The 21,917-nt window shown below is 49.2% G+C and overlaps 1 protein-coding gene across 1 annotated transcript in view; it reads left to right on the top strand.

The window, feature by feature from the left end:
• Positions 1-21,917, top strand: part of FRMPD3 (FERM and PDZ domain containing 3) — a 124,631-nt gene that overhangs the window by 48,138 nt on the left and 54,576 nt on the right. The window contains exons 2-3 of the mRNA XM_032592070.1: positions 15,823-15,977; positions 19,067-19,169. Of these exons, the coding sequence (XP_032447961.1) occupies positions 15,823-15,977; positions 19,067-19,169 (258 nt within the window). The remainder of the gene's footprint in view (positions 1-15,822; positions 15,978-19,066; positions 19,170-21,917) is intronic.

Below are 21,917 nucleotides of genomic sequence, written 5' to 3' on the forward strand. Positions count from 1 at the left end.
GGCATTCTGTGTGGATTTGGGTTTTGTTGTTGTATTAAGTGCCGTGCCTGCAACATCAAGAAGTTGTTCTGCTTTATAAGTTTTATTAATTAGACAAGTGTCTGGTCTGCTGGCTTGGAGTTGTTAATCCAACATTATGGCTCTATCTGAGTACCTCTGCTAGGAATTATTTTCTGAAAAGTTTTTAGAGCCTTGCTTGCAATGCTTAGCAAAGCCATCTTCCCACCTTCTGGGGAAGGAGAGGGGGCTTGTGTCTTGGCCAGGATTTCAGTAGTAGGAAATACTGCTAACGCTTGAGTAGTCTTATTGCTGTCCTATTGATAGTCAGCCCTCCTACCCCCAGGATGGTCCCCGTGGGGTGAACAGAATGTGGCCGGGTCCCAAGGGGAGGGGCTCTTCTGCGTCACATGTTGCCCTGCGGGGGGACTCCACCACTGGCCCTGGCCCTGGCCCAATAAATAGAGCTGGCTTCAGTGGGCCCTCTTCAGTATGGCCATACTAGGGCATGTGAGCTTTGTGACTTTGGTCTCCATTACTGTGGATGCATCTCAGTGCATCTGCTGGCAAGCTACCCTTCCCTTTTCTTTCTCTGTTGTGAGAGGGGGGCCTTCCATGTGTAGCTTTTGGGCAGTGCGTAGATGTATGGCTAGTAACCCCAGCGCTGGGCTGTGTCCCTAGTCATCAGTGTGGCCTCCCTGAGTGCCCCGCCACATCTCCGAGGCCACGTGAAAGGAGCCAGTAGGTAGCGCAAGTCCTCTGCCCTCATTCCTGCAACCAGAAATTGAAGATTCCCTTCAGTTTTGCCTGAATTTGTTCCATTATTTCTTCTTTTCATTGCAGAGGCTTAAACACCTAGAGGTTTCCCCCATTCCTATTATTCGTTTGCTGTCAAATTTGACATTCCTTTCCTGGAAGGTCCTTCGCCTTGACCATCTGTGGACTCCTATTCACCTTCACCACTCAGCTTAGTTGGGGGGGCGGGGAGGGGCGTCTGCTGGAAGTCATGGGGGTGGTGGGGAATGGGCCCTCCTCCGGAGCTCTCATAACATCCTCTGCTGCCCCTTGTGGTTCCAAGTGACACATGGTTTTATGTTTGTTCACACACCTGCTCCCACCTCAGACCACAGCCTCTCTGAAAGGGAGAGACGGGGCCTGTTTTATCTTCATACCGCCAGTACCCAGCACCATGTCTGGCACATAGGAGGTACTTGGTAAATTTTTGTTGCATATATGAATAAATGCATGAATGAATGCATCTAAACTCTGGTGGAGGGAGCCCGTGACTCAAGCAAGGGTCTCTGCTATTGTTCCCCTTACAAGCAAGGAGATAGGAGCGAACTAGCGTTATTCTACAATCGAGTCCCAGCTCTGCAGATTTTAATCACTGAAAAAAATACAAATATACTGTAATGCCAAAACTTGAATGCTTGGGGAAGGGCTTTTATGGTTAATAGAATGTTCTGGGTAACTGAGGGTTAGGCAAAAAAGCTACACACACGCATGCGTGCACACACACACACACACACACACACGCGCCTTTTTTCCTTACCCTTCTTGGTTCTTTCTAAAATGCCTGGGTCTGGTTTTCTACCTTAGTGAGTCAAGTCTGGGGTCCATCGTTGAATCTGTGTTGCTGAGGAGGGAGCCTGCAAGTTCTCAGGATCCCCTAGGATTCTGTCTCCCCCAAGTCTGGTTGGAGAGTAGGGTGCGATCTCCTTACCACCCCCACCTCCACCCAGAGACAAGCCCACAGGCCCTTAGAAGTTTGCAAATTTACTGCCCTTCACCTCCAGGAAACAGACAGTACCCCCTCACCAGCCTAACAACACAGGTGAGGTGCAGAGTGTTTGCGTGCTAACTCATGCTCTCTGATATAGTAACTCAGCACTTGCCCTTGCCCTTGGCTTTTATTCTTAGGTAGAGAGTTCACCAACCTCCCTCTCCCTTTTCTGATTCCATAAGAGCTTCCTTTTCTTTTTTTAATGTTTATTTATTTTTGAGAGAGAGAGAGAGAGAGAGAGAACACACACACACACACACACACACACACACACACACACGAGTGGGGGAGGGGCAGAGAGAGAGGGGGACAGAGGATCCAACTGCTGACAGCAGTGAGCCTGATGCAGGGCTCAAACTCATGAACTGTGAGATCACGACCCAAGCCAAAGTCGGATGCTCAACTGACTGAGCCACCCAGGTGCCCCAGGATCTTCCTTTTCTTTAGGAAAGACCTTATAATTTGTTCTTCTCTCTCAGCAGAAAGATGCAATCAGGCAGGAGAGAAGGGGTCTCGGCCTGAAGCTGTATTTGGCATCTCTGGACACCTCCAGACAGGGTGATATGAGTTTATCAGGCCTCTGCTCACACAGCCTCTTTTGTGGAGTTGCTCTTGGCCTGATTTCTGCACTGCCCCCACCTGGGTACTCCTGGATGGACATCTTGAAGATAGAGCACAGGGAGGAAGCCGAGGATTGCTCCTGTCTTCTCCCTCACCAAAGGTCAGCCTGGTGCCTGCTGGGCATGGTGCCTGAGCTTCAGGTTCCACCTGAATCGTGTCAGGCAAGAAGGGGGCAGATGGGCATCTAGGCAAAGCCATGGGATAGATATGCCTTTCTCTCTCCAGGAATGTCTAGACTGGCCTGCCCATCTCCTCCTAAGCTCCCCAAGGGGCCACTGGGGAGAAGACCTCTTGCCCCAGCAGAACCAGACATGAGAGAGAGGAAGAGGGAGAGTAAACCTCTCAACTTCCCGCTTCCTAGCTAACCTCTCCTGGCACCCCCTCCCTCACTCAGGCTGTTATCTCCGTGCCCCTGACATAGCCCCCCTGCTCCCTTCTGTCTCCAGGCCTGCTCTCAGTGCCCTCCCTCTGGACTGGCCCAAATATGGCCCCTCCTCTAGAAAACCTTCCCCTGCTGCTTCTGGAAGTCAGCAGAGGGTGGACAAGGGTGAAGTAAATAACTTCCAAGGTCCCTGCCAACTCTGAGATTCAGCTGTTTGACCAGAGTCAAGAGCTGGGGGCATCCTAGGCTGGTGGCCCAGGCTGTCAATGCCTGACAGCCTCACGGAGAGGAGGGAGACTGCACAGCCAGCCAGCTGAGTAGGCCCTTGTTTGGCTTCAGGAGGCTTTGCTGGGAGCCCTGTATAGCCAGAGCCTGCCAGGCAGCCCCCAGAGGGGTGCTATTTGAGCCCTGGATCTTTGGTTGCTAGAGGCAGCTACTTGTTGGGATGTTCCCAGCAGCTCCTGCCCACACCTGCTCCCCCTATCCAGCCTCCAAGCCTTGTTTACAGTTCAGTCCTTGGCAGACTAGAGGCTAGGATCCAAGAGGAGAGAGAGATCTGGGTGGCCAGGGACCCTCTCCTGGCTTAGCATTCTGTGCCAGAGCGCTGAAACCCAGCCTGGCCTCCGAGAGATGTGTTCACTGAGGGGAAGAATTCAGGCCTGCTGCTCCCTTCCATGCCAACTCCACTTTTCCCATCATGACCATTCCCTCCCAGCTTAAAGAATTCTCTCCCCTCCCTATTTTCTCCTCTTGATCTCATTCTCTTTCCCAAGAATAATACAGCCTCTGGTCGCTGGGGGATCAACCCAGGTCAGGATGGCACCCCAGGTGTCTTCCTCAGGCTGTTTCAGATGTGCCCTTGCTCACCACGTCCCTATCTGTGGAATGGGGAGGGCCATCGTGGTGTCAGTATGGCATAACCACAGTGCCCCTTCCCAAAGAGCTTGAGCACCCCAAGTCCCATATCAGAAGGCTCTGATTGTCATGTGACCCTTTTGCAGCTGCAGGAGACTGAGGGCAGAGCTGGGAGTGGCCCAAGGGCATTTAGAGAGCAGGTGAGGCACTGGAGTGGCCCCCAAAGAGCCAATACAAGTTGGTGGAGTTTGTGGAGTTGGTGGCCATGGGTTCTCTGTTGGCCTCATCTTCCTCAACCCTGTCCTTTGTCCTTCACTGTCTCTGAGGCCCTCCTCTTGTCTCACGTCTCTTCTTCTGTGTTTTTCTCTGCCTCTTGTTATGCCCCCACCCCAGCTCTGTCTGGCCCCCTTTCCCACTCAGCTGGCTTCCCCTCCATTCCTCTCTCTCTTCCCCTCTGGCTCGATCTCTGCCTCTGCCTCCCTCGAGAAATACTTGGTGTGGTACATGGAAGGTGGGATCAGGGGTGCCCAGGGCTCTCTGGAGTGATGTGACCCCTCCTTTAAGCTTCCATGAATATTTCCTTGCTCCTGTTTGCCCTCCCTGCCTCTGCCAGTGACAAGTGAGCAGGGGCTAAAATACAAGGATCTCCTCGCTAACTCCCACAGCTCAGTGGCAGCAGCTTCAGACCTTGTGACCCACAGTGCCATATGGCATCAGCCTCACATCTGGCACAGTCCTCACATCTGTCACTGGGCTAGCAGCCCCAGAAGGAAGGGTTTAGGAGTGTGTCTAGGCCCATTAGACAACATGTCTGAGTCTATTGGATGTGTAGCCCCTGAGGGGAGAAGTAAGGAGGAGCAGGGGGGGGTGGCTTCCCAGAGGGTCCTCTACAGCATCTGTTCAGAGGCATCATCTGAGCATTGGTCTTTTGTGAGGTGACTCCAGGCTTCCAGGTATTTGTGGAAGGACAGATAGCCTCTGGATCTCTACCTTCCCCCTTGTGACCTGCTAGAACAGGTGACAGGTGTTCTCCATCCCAGCCCACTGGGGAACAGCAACTGTTTGGACAACCAGAAAATGAATCCAGACACAAGCAGGTTTTCTAGAAGATGCCTCTTCAGGCTCAGCTGAGGAGGAAGTTGCAGGGCCATGAAGAACTGGATGGTAATAGGGAGGCAGCCCTCAGAAAATAACCAGATCTGGGGTGCCTGGGTGGTTCAGTTGGTTAAGCATCTGACTTCAGCTCAGGTCATGATCTCAAGGCTCATGAGTTCGAGCCCCAGGTCGGGCTTCTCACTGGCAGCACTGAGCTCGGTTGGGATTCTCTTTCTCTCTCTCTCTCTCTCTCTCTCTCTCTGCACCTCCCCACTTCTGCTTTCTCTCAAATAAACTTAAAAAAAAAAAAACCGGATCTTCTACCCAGTAGGAGACTGCTAGGAGTGGGAAGGGCTATCCAAAGCCATCCTGTCCAAACTCCAGGCCTCTGGCCGTTCTGAAAGAATTATTTGTCCTTTAAAGAAGCATTCTTTTCCTGAGAAGGAATAAGTGTTAGATTTCTCACCCTCATACCCCTAAAAGGACTGGAGCCATGCCAGCTTCCATTTCTTCTTAGATCGTAGCTCTCCTATACTTTTCCTTTCACTCCATTTGCTCCCCACCTTTGTATTTGGCCAGAGATGTTGAGGGGTTTCTCCCACCAGCCAGACTCCCCATCCAAAAACCTGTCTTTCACAGGCTGAGACAGAACCAGTAGGCATTTGATAATGAATTGCATGGAGTGGTCTAGGGATCATAATTTGTATGCCTCAGAATCACTCCTACCCAGGCATCCATCAATCCATTTAGAAAATATTTATTAATCACCTGCAATGTGCCAGGTACCATACTAGGTGGTAGAAACGCCATGTTGAACAAAAGAGACACAGTCAATACTCTTATGGAGTTTCTAGACAAATAATCACATAAATGAATATATATCATGATGAGACTCCTGAGGGAAATAAACAGGCTGTAGTGATGGGGATAACCAAGGCAGAGTTCTCAGGGAAGGCCTCTGGCCTCTGTGAGGAGGCAATACTTAAGTGGGGACCTGAAGGGTGAAAGATCAACCATGTGGAGAATGGGAAAAGAATTTTCCAGGCGAAAAAGGAATGCCAAGTGGGAGGGCCTTGAGGTGGTAGAGAACTTGATGTGTTCAGAAATGGAAAAAAACACCAGTGGGGCCAGATTGTACCAGGCAAGAGTAAGAATAGCTTAAGAAGGGTTTGGCAAGGAGGACAGGAGGAGATCACACAGGGTCTCTCGCAGGCCATGAAGGAAGAATTTGGATGTTATTCACTTGTAGTGGGAGACATGTGCAGGGTTTTGAGCAGGAGGAGAGCAGCAGGATCTGATTTGGACTTTGCATTATCTATACAGACCAGACTGAAGTGGGGGCAACCGTGGCCTCAGGGAGACCAGGACGGAGGCATCTGCAGCAATCCAGGGGACGGATGATAGTCACTTGAACAGGGTGATAGCCGTGGAGATGGAGAGTGTTGGTCAGATTGAGAAGGAACAGCGACCAAGACTTACCAAGGGATTTGCTGTTGGGGTTGGTGGGGGGAGTGGTGATGGAAAGGGAGGGACAGGACTCAAGAATGACTCCAAGGTTTCTGGCTTGAGTTATTAAAGAGATGATGGTACCATGTACTGAGATGAGGAAAGGTGAGAGAGGCCTAGACTGGGGGGCTTGAGTTATTAAAGGGATGATGGTGCCATGTACTGAGATGAGGAAAGCTGAGAGAGGCCTAGACCGGGCCTAGACTGAGTTCAGTTTTGGACATGTTAAGTTTGAGAACTCTGTGAGACATAAAAGCAGAGATGACAGAACAGATCGTTGGAATATAAGAATTTGGGAGGTCACAGAAGAGGTGTGAGTAGAATACAAATTTGGGATCGTGTGCATACAGGTTGTATTTAAAGCCAGGGGACTGAGGAGGGGCGCCTATGTGGCTCAGTCAGTTAAGCATCTGACTTCGGTTCAGGTCATGATCTCGCAGTTCATGAGTTCAGGCCCCACACTGGGCTCTGTGCTGACAGCTTGGAGCCTGGAGCCTGCTTCAGATTCTGTGTCTCCCTCTCTCTCTGCCCCTCTACCGCTTGTACTCTGTCTCTCTCTCTCTCTCAAAAAAAAAATAAAGATTAAAAAAATTTTTTAAAAAAGCCAGGGGACTGAGGAGACCACCTGGAAAGAGAGCAGAGAAGGGAAGGCCTGAGACTGAGTTGGGAAGAATGGCAATATCTAGTGATTCAGTAGCAGAGGAGAAGCCCACCAAAGAGACGAAGAAAAAAAGTGGGCAGAGAGGTTGTTGGAGACTCAGGAGACCATCACAGAAGTCAAGAGAGAGTACTTCAAGGGAATGGCCAACTCTGTCCAAAGCCAGTGAGAGGTTGAGTAAGATAAAAACTGAGAGTTGACCTTGAAGGCCATTGATGACCCTAACAAGAGCAACTCTATGGAGTGATGGATGTGGAAGCCAGATTATAATGGATTGAGGAGCAAGGGGAAGATGTCAAAGTGGAGACAATATGTGTGGAAAACTCTTGAGCAGTTTTTCTGTGATGGGGAGCAGGGCAAAGGGACAGTGTAAGAGGACTGTGGCATGGAGGGAGGTGATTTCAGTTTTTTCTCTTAAGGGTGGGCTATTTCCATCAGCATGCTAGCATGATTCTAGAGAGGCGGAGAGATCGATGAGTTACAGAAGAGATTGAATGCCCAAAGGAGCAAAATCCTTGAGAAGATGAGAGGGGATAGTACCAGAGCATAAATGAAGAGATGTGCCATTAGTAGAAGAAAAGAAACATACTCCATTTTAATTGGAGGAGAAAAGGAATCCGGGGTACAGGTGTAGGCGGGTGGAGTATAGACTTGGTGATGGTAAGATGAGGGAAGGAGCTCTCACTTGATGGTTTGTGATTCCTCAATCACATATGGACAAGGTCATCAGCCGAGGCATGTTGGGACCAATGGAGAGATGCAGAAGATTGAGCAAAGAGGAGGAATTATGAAATAATCACCTTAGAGAGTGAGAAAGTGGTGGCCAGACAGCTCTGTGGGCCCACACCAGGTTTGAGACCGTGAATATAAAGTGAAAGCCTTGGACTCCACCATGTGTTTTTTTCTCCAACTGCCTTCAGGTACTTGGATGCAGGCACAGAGAATGCATATGGTTGAGGTCATTGAGGAATGAGGTTTTGCATGGCAAGAATAGCAAAGAACAAGGAAATAAGGGAGTTAAAGGCAGGTGCAAGAGAATGGTCATAATGGTAGACCAGGAGCTCTAATTTGGACATGAAGGGAAACAAAGATAAGAGGGAGCTTCAAGGACAGTAAGAAAGTAAATATGGGAGGGGTGCCTGGGTGGCTTAGTCAGTTAAGCTCAGGTCATGATCTCGAGGGTTCATGGGTTCAAGCAGCGCGTCAGGCTCCATGCTGACAGTACAGAGCTGGCTTGGGATTCTCTGTCTCCCTCTCTCTCTGCCCCTCCCCGACTCTTGCTGTCTTTGTCTCTCTCAAAATAAATAAGGAAACTTAAGGAAAAAAAAGAAAGTAAATAGGAGAAAGGTTTCAGGAAGGCGTCTCTGAGGAGGTGACATTTAAGCTGAGACCTGAATGGAACACAAAGAATGGAAGAAGAGATTTCTAGGAAAAGGGAATCCCAAGTGGGAAGTGAATAAGTGATCATGACGCTTCTAGTTATTTCTGCAGTGGGAGTCCCGTGGGAGGTAAACTGCCAGGATAAATGGGATAGGAGCAAATGGCAGGTTGGCGAAGGAGACTGGGGAGGTGGTGCAGTATCTGATGACCACCCAAAGTCTAGGTGTGACGATAGAGCGAGTAACCGAGTGAAGTGGGGGAAGCAGTTGCTGAAGTCCTCCCCATAGCCATGTGCATGTCCAATTCACTAATGATGATATCAAGAGTATGCAGTGGGCACAGCCATTTGGATGGTGGTTATCAAAAAAGAAAAACAGAAAATACTAACAAGCGTTGACAGGGATGTGGGAAAATCAGATTTTGCATTGTGGTTAAGAACGTAAAATGGTGCAAAGCACCTGGGTGGCTCAGGCATCTGACTCTTGATCTTGGCTCAGGTCATGATTTCATGGTTTGTGAGTTCGAGCCCCACGTTGGGCTGTGCACTGGCAGCTTGGAGCCTGCTTGGGATTCTCTCCTCCCCTGCTCTCTCTCTCTCTCTCTCTCTCTCTCTCTGTGTGTGTGTGTCTTCAAAAATAAACATTAAAAAATCTTTTAAAAAAGAATGTAAAATGGTACAGTCACTGTAGAAAATGATAGAGCAATTCCTTTAAAAAAATTCAACATAGAATTACTATATGACCCAGCAATTCCACTTGTAGGTATATACCCAAAAGACGGGAAGGCAAGGACTCAAACAGATAACTATGCACTCATGCTCACTGGCAGCTTTATTCATAATAGCCAAAAGGTGGAAACAACCCAGCTGTCCATTGACACATAAATAAGATGTACCACACACATACACATGGAGTATTATTTAAACTTTAAAAGGAAGAGAATTCCAACCCATGCTCTCATACAGATGAACTTTGAAGACATTATGCTAGGTGAGATAAGCCAATTAGAAAGGGCCAAATGTTGTAGGAGTCCACTTACATGGCTTCCTAGAACAGGCAAATCCATAGATACGGAAAGTAAAATGGTAGTTGCTAGGTTCTGACGGGGAGAGGGGAATGGGGAGTTGGTGTTTACTGGGTCCAGAGTTTCACTCTGGCATGATGAGAAAGTTCTGGAGATAGATGGTGGGGATAGTTGCACAAAAATGTGATAAAATTGATGCCACTGAACTGTATGCTTAAAAATGATTAAAATGGTCAATTTCATGTTATGTATATCTTACCACAATAAAATAAGAATTGGAGTAGATGGGAAGATCACACGTGACCAGGAACCGAAGTCCTCAGTGAATGTGGGGGGACTACTCAGGAAGTTGTAGATAGCAATGGTGGGACAGAAAGGGTGGTAGGGGTGGGTGGCAGGCGTGTTCCTCAAAGGAGCAGGATTTTTTTGCAAAAGGAAAGAGGAGTAGTGGCTCGAAGGTGGCATTGGCAAGCATGGAGGACACCTACCCCACGTGCAGGTCTTGAAGGTCTTGAGTTTTGAGCATGAAAAAAAAACCCAGCTTCCATTTGAGAGGGCTGGTGGGCAAGTGATGTCCTCAAGGAATAAATCAGACCTTCATTGGGAGAGGAGGTGAAGGGTACTTTCAGAGAAGAAATTGACAACATCGGAGAATTTGCTATGCTCCAGAGGGCAAAATGGAAGGGTTGGAAGGGACAAGAGTGGCATTAGTGTACAAATAGACCACTGTGGGGAGGAGAGTCTGGGTTCTGAGGGGTTACCAGAGGTGAGTGGACATCTTTCTGGTGATGACTGAAATTAACAGGCACGTGGGGCCTTACGAGCTGAGTCTCCCTTAGGGGAGGATGGACTCAGAGGTGTATGGGAAGTCAGTTCTGAGGACTGGGTCTCCACAATGTGTCCCCTCTGATGAGGTGACTCAAGGGAGGCTGCTTTGACAAGACAACACAGGGACGCATCTCCATTCACTTGCATAGAAGCAGTCTGCTGAAGCCTCCCACCCCATCTCCTCGTTGCCTGCTGGGCATCTGCTCAGTCCACAGGTTCTTGGCAGAAATGGTGTAGGAGGGGCACCTGGGTGGGTCAGTAGGTTGAGCATCAGACTGTTGATTTCGGCTCAGGTCATGAACTCAAGGTTCATGGGTTTGAGCCCCCGTGTCAAATCCCACATCCCTGTTTGGGATTCTCTCTCTCCCTGTCTCTCTGACCCTTACCCACATGCATGTGCATGCTCTCTCTCTCTCTCAAAATAAATAAATAAACTTGAAAAGAAAAGAAAAGAAAAGAAAAGAAAAGAAAAGAAAAGAAAAGAAAAGAAAAGAAAAGAAAAGAAAAGAAACGATGTAGGAAGATTAGCCCTGGAGTCCCACAGATGTGGGTTAACATTATGGTCCCACCACAGTGTGTACAGGTATATGTCCTGGAACAAGTTGCTTAATCTCTCCTCCTAAATCTGTTTCCTTGTCTGTAAAGTGGCAGTAATACTGCCTCCTTAGAGGTTGTTGGACAGTGCCTGGTGCATAGTGAGTCCTCAGTAAATGGCGGCTGTTGTTGTTTTCTGCACTGTCCGCTTTTTCTTCATGTTCCTCGCCTTAGTCCCAGATGTCTCGCGTACTCAGGCTGTCCTTCTGCTGACCAAACTCTTCAGTAGGACTAAGTAGTGCCTAATCTATCCAGATCTTTCTCTCCTTTTCCCTAATGCAACCTTACTTGTCTTACTTCATATCCATTTAGAGCCTTCCCTATTTTCTTCTGGGATAAATTGGATTCAGCCAGTGAGTCCTTTGTTGGCATGACTTTATGTGTCCTTTTTCCAAGAAAGCATTTGTATTCTAACTGGGGCCTTCAATGACATAACCCAATGGAATAAAAGCACCTCAGTCCTCCCTCCTGATTGTGGCCTTCCCATTGTCTGAGAATAGTGATCTTTAAGATCCTTGTTTCTCCAAGTGTCGTCTGCGGACCGACAGCATGGGCACCACCCTGGAATTTGCTAGAATCTCAGACCCTACTCCAGACCTACTGCATCAGAATCATTCTAGCAATGCCCCTAGGTGATTCGTATGTACATTCGAATTTGAGCAGCATTGCTGGAGTAAGAAGCAGCTAGCCAAAGCAAGGGCTTCTTTACAAGAAGAGTTTGTGTCCAAGCTCCTTACAAGAGGACTCCCAGAGCAGCTGCTTCAGAGCCCCAGGGATGGGGCTCCCATCCCCAACACCAGGAATAGATGGCATCTCCTGGGGGCCCAGCTGCCATGCTGGATCTCTGGAGCGTCTGGGAGAGTCAGGCTCTTGTGATTGGAATCAGACAGCTAATTGGCCCCACAAGGCTCCAAATCCTGCCAGTTGTGAGGGGAGGGACAAGACTCCCCAAGGAGCCAACCAAACATAAAGAAAAGGGAGCTAAAGGCAAGGAGGGATGGAGAACTAAAAGCTGATGCCTGGGAATCTAGCTGTTACATTTCTATCTTCCTGCCCAGAAGTGTCAGGGAAAGAGCATTAGCTCAGAATCAATCCATCTTCTCAGTTCTCTTGTCCTTTAGCCACGTCCTGCCTAGCAACAGTTGACAGTAGGAACTCCAGCTACCAGTCTCTCTCTGGATGGCAGGAGGGATCTGTTTAGCCCACAGAGGAACTGGTGTCAGGGCGTCCACAGAGAGCCAAGTCAGCTGATAGTTGGACCAGGAAAAGAGCTGCCTGGGAAATGAGGGGACAGAGTCCATCGTGGGGTAGCCTCTTGCCGGCAAGAAGTTGCTGGGGGAAGGGCCTAGGTTTGGTGTGAAGCCGGTGAAGTTTATCTGCAGCTCCCTTCCCCTTGCTCCTCCGGCCACCCCGAAAGAGGTTACCAGTAATATCACCACCTCTACATCTGCATGATGCGTTTAACCTTCCAAAGTGCTTCTGTAGCCATTATCTCATTTCATTCTCCCAGCAACGCTGAGTGAACAGGATCAGAGACATGTTAATTAGGACGTGGGCGGGCCTTCCAGACTCAGCCAGGACATGGGGTGCTGCTGGCCACGGGCTTGGGCCAGCCCTGTGGTGAAGACTGAACAGCCAGAGGGTCCAGAACCCTGAGTGGCTGTGGGTGGGGGTGCCAGGATTGTGGGCCCCCTCCGAGAGATTTGGTTCCAGCTGGGCTGCTAATGTGCTTAGCCTCCATGGGTCACTTAGCCTGGAGGCTGGGATGGAGGAGGAGCAGTCACCAAGCCTATTTGGCAGGATAGTTAGAGACTGGGAGGAGATAATGGATGTGAAAGCACCTTTTCTCAGATGAGGTAATGGGTGTAAAAATGAAAAGAACCACTTGGCTATAAAGTGTCGTTATTGTTAGGCAGAAGAGAAAGGCGAGGCTTTTACCCAGGTCACTGGAGTGGGGTGCAGGGACACGTTTAGAGGCCTTGGACACAAAGGGATCAGAATAAAGGCATTGCATGTGCAGGGGCAAACAACAGAACATAGCAGGTCCCAGAAACAAAGCTGGGGCGGGGGAGGGCCACAAGCTCTGGCTGCTTCATCATTTTGCCCAGGGTTGCCCTGTTCGAGGGACCAAAACCCAAACATCTTTCAAAGGTAAATTGCCTTTTCCCCCCAGGAGGGAAGTCATGTGCTCCGTGGACAGCTGAGCTCCTCTCTTCTGTCACTGGTTTCCTGCATTGTCACTCCCAAGTCTCCAGGCACTTAGCAAATTTCAGAGAGACTGAGCTCTAGTCACTGAAAGATGCAGACCCCAGGAGGGAAGGGACAACTTCCATTTGCATTGTAAAATGGCCTTCAGGGCTGTTAACGGAGGGGTGTCTTCCCTGACCAGAGACATTTGGGAAGGTGCAGGTGAGGAAAGGGCTGCTTGCAGATTCAGGGGAGGATCTAGTTAGGGACAGTTAGCTCAGCTCAGTTAGGGACATCCCGGGGACGAATGTGTTTTAGACATACCCAGAGACACTTCTGCGGCTGTAGGAGAAGCCGTTGGGTTCCTTGGGGAAACATGGAGGCGCCTGTGGACAGAGCTCAGCATCTTGTCTCCCTTCCCATCACTGCCCTTTCCTGGCCATCCAGCACACTTCCTGCCTCCTCCTTGGGGCTCTCTGTGGCTTTTCTACCCCCTTCTCTGAACACACAAGTTAGACCTTAATTATGGACTTTCTATGGTATTCTCAGTTACCACTCTAATTGTTAAGAGTTCATCTCTCTTTCCTCCCCACGCTAGATTGGAAGCTCTTTGAGGGCAGAAGAGACCTGTAACTCCTGTGTCCCTCGAAGCTCTGAGTAGGCACTCAATAAATACTTGTTGATGGATTCACATGAGTCAAAACAGTAAAGCAAAAACACTTGTGTCACAAAAGGCTCTTAGCTTATTGGTTCCTCTGGTTCCAGGAGTGTTTATCTGCATCATTATTGGCTGTGCCTCTGGCCCAATGGGAGACTAAAGTGTGCCCAGATTCAGAAAAAGAAAAAGGCAGCAAAACTGAGGCTGCAGTGGCCAGGGGGCCCTGAGCTCAGGACAGTGTACCGAGCACTTCCACTTGTGCCTGGATCTTTCTGGCAAGTGTCCCTGCTCCCCACCCCACAGGCTGCACAGCCCCACAGGCTCTCATCCTCTGGCCTGCCCTAGCTGTTGTTCATGTCAGAAATGAGCCGGTGTCACCCCCAAGAAGAAGCTCATTCAGTGCCAATGAGATTGGAGACAGGAAGCAAAGGGCTCATTTCGGAAGCAGCCCCCGGGGGTGAGGCAAGATGGCAGCCGCAGAAAGATGTTCTCTGGCTCCCTTCAAGGCCGAGCTCCTGCCTGCCACCAGGAGCAGAAATGAGAGAGGTACCAGCCTGAGGCCACCCTCATCAAGGCCCTGTCCTTCAGGGGTGCCTATCTAGGATACTGGCCAGCCATGTTCCAGCTTCTGAATGACTTTCCATTGAAAAATGACCACTTGTCTTACCAGCACGAGAGGGAAGGAGCCAGTTTCTGAATTTACCTTCAGGGGGCCTGACCTCATCCTGACCAGCCCCTTCTGCCTCCGTAAGGGGTACCCCGACAGACACACCCCAAGCCAGCTTGGGTGCAGCCAGTGTTGATGTGACTGGACTTAAGTAAGCCATGGTCTGTCTTCCTTCCTGATTTCTATGAGAGAGACAAAGGTCCCAAGACTATGAATTTTCCTTTTGTGCAATTACTCTAAATCTCCCACCCCCTGATAAATAGTCCTCAAGTCTCATTATTGAATTTGTGTCCTGATAAACAACCAACTCACTTGAAACCATTTGCAACTGAGGAATTTGGTATTCCTAGCCTGCCAACAATCCCCCTCATGGTGTCAGAACCTCCCACTTCTTTTACAAACCTTATACTAGTTTGATTAATTATCTCTTGCCCTTCTGTATCTTGTTCAGAAGGGCCCTGCCTGGAATCTGAATTTTTGAGCATACACACAGTGGGACTAGGGAACTCAATCCCATTTGTTAGACCAGAAAGCCTGGGGGCTGAGCGGTGCCTAGGCAGGGAGGTAAGGTTTTGAGTCTCTTGACTCTGTTGTCTTCTATTCCACCTCCACCTGCCCTGCCTGTTGGCCATTCTTCCCCTTTTTACCTCCTTCCCTGCGCCTGGCACCCAGTGCCCTCTCACAAGCTCCATGGTCCCCATGCCCTCACCCCTCAGGGCTCTTCACTTGAAGACTGTGCTCAGACCCATCTTTGCTTGCAGTCCACCTCACCCTGGCCCTTGCTGTAGAACTTTCCTGAAGTCCTTGTGAAATTTTCCTAAACTTCAACGACTTCATTTGTGGGCATCGGGAGAGCCATCTGCAGGCTCTCACAGGTATTGGGGCGGCGATTTTTCTTCTCCCGGCTCATTGGGGTTCAGGTCCTCTGGCAGCCACAATATACAGCTCCCCTGCTTGCCCATAGGAGCCATTTTCCAGTTGTCCCATTAACTGAAATAAGTTGGCATTACATACAATTGTGTACAGTGATGGTCCTCAGCATTAGCTCATTTGTTTGTGTATGCCATCTAAATAGTTTATTCTTATATATGGTCTAAGGGATATTAAAGTTTATAATTGCACAAGGACTTCATGAAGGTGTATTCTGAAATGACTTTGCCTCCCTTCCCCACTTACTTGCCTGTTTGGTGGTCCCTTCCTCAAGGTTTTGGTTTCCCTTAGGGAGTTACTAGCCAACTTAGTGGGCAATGCCGGTTAACTTTCATAATAACATATTTGCATTTACGCTCCTTCTAGAGAGTCCCCATACGTTGGAGGAAAGGGCTGAATCTAATGTCAAGTTCTTGGCAACAGCTTTTTTCTGTGGGCTCTGGCCCTGTAGACAGTGGCTTTTCCTTTCTAGACGTATCTTTCTTCAGCCTGAGATAGGAGGCCGCCATTGCCTCTGCTGGTTCCAGAGGACGCAGGAAGCTAAACGTGTGAACTCTCAGGTGCCATGGCCAGCGCCCTAACCAGTGTCCCTCCCAGCTGGCTCTGAGGCTTAGTCGCCTTTGCGTCTTGTTTTGCTCCCATCTTCCCCTTCCCTCAGTCATGTGATGCAGGAAGAGAGCGCAAATGATATGGAATGTGAGCAGCTGCCAGCAGAGACACTGCGACAAGTGACCATTCACCGAGACCCTATATATGGCTTTGGCTTCGTGGCTGGCAGTGAGCGGCCTGTGGTGGTGCGGTCTGTGAGGCCAGGTAGGTGTTCTTCAGAGTGTCCCCCTGGCCCTGGATCCTATCCCCCAGCACCCACTCATCTTCCCAAAGAACAGAGCTCAGCTCACTGTTGTATTCCCCAGGAATTCACAAAGAGTGGGCAAAGGCTTGCCAACTAATAACCGTGTGAGGGAGCTGGGCTTTGAGAGTGATTGACGCAAGCCATGGAGGCTGTCTGAGGCCTAGACAGAGGCCACAGTTGATGGTTTAGTAGGGTAGGACCTCATTCTTAATAAAGCCTCCCTTTGCATAGAACCTTCGTAAAAGAGCCAGACTGCCTTTGGATGAGAAATACCTATTCAAGTGAATTCAACAAGTATTTATAAATTGCCTACTCTAAGCGCAGCAAGACTATAGGGAAAGTATAGGACACAGTTCATGTCCCCAAGAATCTAGCCATCAGGCTGTGGAGACTGCTACACAGTCATGAAAAAGGTCAGCCCTTGAAGACTGGAATCAGGATACAGGCCGTAGGTGGGAGAGGAGGGGAGAGGAGAGCGAAATCTCCAAATACCACAGTGGCAGTAACAGCAGCCACCATTGATTAAGAACCCATTTTGTGCCTTCATCATCTTGCTTAATCCTCACAGCCAAGCCTGCAAGGTAAGTAGTCATTCCCATTTTGCAAATGAGGAAACTGAGGCATAGAGGAAAGGAAATGACCTGTCCAGGGGCACTCGTGGAGGAAACAGCAGAGTCAGGACTTGACCCTGGGCCTGTCTGATGCCACACGGAAGAAGCAGGGCTTGAATGGGACCATATGGGGCAGAACACGGGAAAGCCCCACCTGAACTGTGGAATCCTGCCATCATGAATGAGATGGGAAATGACCCAAGCACTGTTTTGTTCCACATCTGCTAAGCATTGACAGAAAAGACAGACAGAAAAAAGCTTTATTCCTGGCTTGCTGGGCCTGAGGCTTTAAATGTTTACAACAGTTTCTCACTCAGTCAAGAGGAGCAGCTGGAGTACAAACTGGTCTAGCAGAAATTTGATGAATTTTTCAATCCTCAAAGGAAAAGAAAAAGATTTTTGTAAGCTCCCTTTTCAACTAGAGGGCATAGAGAAAAAAATAAAAAAATAAACAATTCAGTACAGGAGTTCGTGGCTGACCTAAGGCTCCCAAGTCAGTCATGCAGTTTGGTGGAAAGGCTTTTGAGTCTCTGATCAGAAATCAAATCTGTCCTGGGTAGGAGAAATCAGAAAAAAAAAAACTGAGTAACAGACCACCAGGAGTCCCTGCTTTTAACTTCAAAGGAGACGGGATTTACAGGGCCGAAGGAAGCCCCTAAGCCTAGAAAAGGCAGTCATCTTCAAGCCGTATGAAAATGAAGAGGCAGAGTTGGAGGAGTGGAGAGAAGGAAAGCCACAGGCAGGAGCCACAGAAAGTCATGGGGTTGGCAGGCACAGTTCTCTAAAGATGTGGGCTGATTTAGAGAGCTGTTTCTGGCTCCGGTGGCTCTCACACACAGATGACTTTTTGGTTCTGTACTTGAGATGATAAGATACAAGACAAGGAGCATCCTATAGAGAAACAATCACTATTGAGCAAGCCAACAAACCATCCATGAGAGCAGTAGAGTTGAGTTCCATGAGGACCTCTTCCATTAAAAGGAAGGAAGGGAGGAGGGAGGAATAAGTGGCCTCTACGAAAAGACTGGCATTTTGTCAGAAGTAGGTAGAAGGAATGAAATGAGTTGAAGGGATCGCCCCTTTGGAGGATAATAACTCCCATTTATCGAATTCTTACCAACATCGATCAACTGTTTTTTAAGCGCTGTACATTCATCATCTCCTTCATCCTCCCAACTGTTCTTGTGATGTGTAGTCACTGTTATTTTCCCATTTTACAAATGAGGAAAGAGAGACTCACAGAGATTAAATGTCTCATGCAAGGTCACACAGCCAGTGAATTGCAGATTTGGAATTGGAGTTCAGATTGGGCTGGCTGCACCACCCCGTTCCCTGCTCTTGAAGCCACTGTGCCATCAGGAGACTTGGCCTAGTGGGTTGAGGGCCAGTGCAGCTGGAGTGGTGAGTTTGCTCGTCGAGCCACATAGCCACCCTCAGCACACAGGCCCCATGCTCCTGAGCCATTGGGCCATGCTCAAGTGACAGAGTTGTTTTGTATGTTCATGCTTCTGGAATTTGCACAGCACACTTCTTTGTAGAGAGAGGGAACAGTTGGGATCCTGCCCTTTGCAGCAGACACAAACGAGAGTCAAGGCTGGTTTGAGAGTGGGACACATCAGTAAATATTTCTTTTGGGTTTGAGTGGGGCTGGGCCTGACTTCTCATTCCAGCTGAATCTCTGAAAAGCTTTTCTCCTTGATCTTGGCTAAACACCAGAGGCAATGCACCCTGTGGCACCTCTCTACCCCCACCCTTTACTCCAACCAAGGAGGTAGGGCCCTCAGACAAGTCTGCCTTCTTAACCTCGGCAGTAGAGATGGGAAGGAGAGAAAGCAAATTTCTGACTACCTGTGATTTAGGGTCTGTGCTTGTTCCCTTATTTACTAAAGAGCAGCATCTCTCAGAGATGAAGGAAAATAAACCCTTTGGGGGTCTTTTAGTCCATCCCCCTGTCTTCAGGCAGGTGAATGCCTAAATCATTCTAGACCAGTGAGTATGAATGTTGCTCAGGTAAGAAGATTCCTTCTCACACCTCCCTTCACCTATACCAGCGTCAGTAGCCTGGACGTCATTCCTCAGGCCTCAGCTGATCCCTCCTGGTGAAAGGGAAATCCGTGTCCCTCTTTAGAACCAGGCCAAGAAAGCACACTTATTAACCTTGTCTGAGGGCCAGGCCTGGGCTTGGGACCTTATGGTAGCACACTACTCCCAGCCATAGGAGGTCCACGCTATACTTGTTCTTCAGTCTTCTGCCCTGTGTCTGGCACAGGCAGCAGTGGCATGAACAATACCCCTACCACCAGCCCATGCAGCATGCGCTGTTTCCTACATACTTCAGGACCCACTTCAGCTCCCTCAGGCACTGGCGACTCCCACCCAGACCTGCGCTTTCCCAGCAGTGGCTCCAAGCCCTCATGCCTCTCTCCTCTCCTCTGCAGGAGGCCCCTCTGAGGACAAGCTCCTGGCTGGTGACCAGATTGTGGCTATTAATGAGGAGGACGTGAGTGAAGCCCCCAGGGAGAGGTTCATAGAACTCATCAGGTAACAGGGGCCTCTTGGGCCTTGGCAGGTAGCTGAGCACTGACCCCTCCCCTGTCCCACCGGTGGAATATGAGCTCCCACAGTCCTCTGGCCCTGAGAGGGAAGCCCTTCAGGCAGAGAAGCCCTAGCCAGGGCTCCTGGCTACCCAGGACTTCAGGGGCCAGCCCTTCCAGGGCTTCAGGGTCCCTCACACTCTCTGGCGTAGCCTTCTCCAGCGATGTGAACAAAGAATAGCTTCCTGCAAGAGCTCACCTCACCTCCCTCCACCTTACCACAGCCCTCACCCGAACCCCTTGGTGTTTGATTTACTGTGCAGTGGGACAGACCAGTTGAGCAATTAGAACCAAACAAGCCATTAAAAGAACATTCTGAGATAAGCCCAGTGTGAGCAAGACATTGTTCCTCACCTCTCCATGCCCTCCCCAAAGGAAAAGAAAATCTGAATCTCTGGCCGATGGATTTGGGAAGGGAACCTGGCATTGTGTATTTTGCTCACTGTGTGTGTGACCTGTTAGTGCCTTCCACAGATGGGGGCAAGTGAGAGAGAGAAAAGAGTACCAGGGGGACCACAACCATCTGTACATGGAGGTAATCATGTTGGCGTTTCCCCTTCCTCACCCCTACACATACCATACATGCATACCATGCATACCACACCACACATGCACACACACACACACACACACACACACATACACACACACAAACCATGAACACTACATACCAAACACACATACCCTACACAAACCATGCATACCACATGCCACACACACCATGCACACCACATACCATGCACACACACCATGCATAACACATACCATACACACACACCCTATACCACCATGCACACCACATATCACACACACACCCTACACAAACCATGGACTCTACATACCGCACACACACACCACATACCACACACACAAACCATGCACACTACATACGACACACATGCTGTGCATACCACATACCACACACACACCATACATAACACATACCACACACACAAGCCATGCCTACCACATGACACACACACACACACACACCAGGCACACCATGTACCACACACACAAACCATGCACACTACATACAACACACACACGGTGCATACCACATACCACACACACATCCCACACACAAACCATGCATACCACATAACACACACACACATACACACACTGTACACACTCCCCTACCTCATATTCCCACCACATGCACACATACACACCACCCACATGCCCCCTTGCATAGATGTATTCATAAGGAATAAAAGGATAGAGGTGCTCTAAAGGATACCTTAAAGGATAAAGGCTCTAAATTGCATGGGTTGTCTTCATTTTTGGTGACCTTGGCTGTCTCCTCCCAAATGGAACCATGTGCCTCCCCCCACCTCTCTCTGTGCCTTGTGTAGTCTACTCTATGTCTGCCTCTATCTCCTTCAAGCCCTCCTGGTTTAGAATGTTTTTCATCCCACTGGTCTTTCTTGTTTGCCAGCGCCCCTCCCTCCCCTTCAAAGGCGGACCTAGCACTTGTATATGGGACAGCACCCTCTCACAAGCTCTGGAGGCACTTGGAATACCCCCTCCTGAAGTCCAGAGCAGGCCTTCCTTGACAGGCTCCCCTCCAGCTCATATCTTGGAATACATCTGGTCTCTAATGACATTTAGTTTGTCTCTTCTCCAAGTTCAGTTGTCCATTGCATCCCCCCTCCCCATTCCACCCTTCACCCTCCACCACCACACCAAAATTGGGTAAGTCCTTTCAACCCCATGAGGGCATGTTGGGGTTCTTTCAACCTGGCCCTCCAGAAGTCCTTGCTTTGCTTCCAATGAATATCTTTGCACCCTAGAACAGGCAGCCCCATTTTGTGAAGGAGTCCAGAGCTCCTTCGGGATCAAGACAGAGCTCACTTATTTGATGACCTCGGGGGCTAGCAGATTTTTATTTCATTCCTTCAATGAATATTTGTTAACAAGTGTCTGCTCTGCGCCAGGCACTGTTCCAGGCACTGAATACACAGCAATGAATAAGATAAAAATCCCATTGGAGTTTACACGCTAGTGGAAGGAGATATACCTTAACAATAAACATGATAAATATGTAATTGTACAGTATGCTGGAAATTGATGAAGGTTATTGAAAAGTAGAAAGTGGATCAGGGCAAACAGGAGTGCTGGACACAGGGATGCTGATGCCTGGCCAGGGGGCACCTGGGTGGCCCAGTCGGTTAAGCGTCCAACTTCCACTCAGGTCATGATCTCACAGTTTGTGGGTTCAAGCACCCTGTTGGGCTGTCTGCTGTCAGCTCAGAGCCTGGAGCCTGCTTCAGATTCTGTGTCTCCCTCTCTCTCTACCCCTCCCCCACGTGCGCTCTGTCTCTCTCTCTCTTTCTCAAAAATAAATAAACATTTAAAAGAATTAAAAAATTAAATAGCCTTGCCAGTGAGAAGGTAAAAACTGAAGAAAGATTTTAAGGAGTGAGGGTGTCAGAGAGAGAAGAGCCAGTGCAAAGGCCCTGAGGCAGGAGTGTATCTGGCGTGTTTGGGGGACAGGGGAGAAGCCACTATAAGAAGTGGGGTAAAGAGGGGTAGAGTTGTAGCCACTGTAAGGACTTTGGCTTTGTTCCCCCATGAAATGGGGAAATGTGGCAGGGGCTGGGGCAGACTCATCACATAATCCGACTTACACTCTGCCCTACCCTGGTCAAGAGACCGATTTTTCTGTCGTGTTTTCTGGAACACAACTCCT

This window comes from Lynx canadensis, chromosome X, assembly GCF_007474595.2.
Source record: "Lynx canadensis isolate LIC74 chromosome X, mLynCan4.pri.v2, whole genome shotgun sequence".
In the NCBI taxonomy this organism is placed as follows: Eukaryota; Metazoa; Chordata; class Mammalia; order Carnivora; family Felidae; genus Lynx; species Lynx canadensis.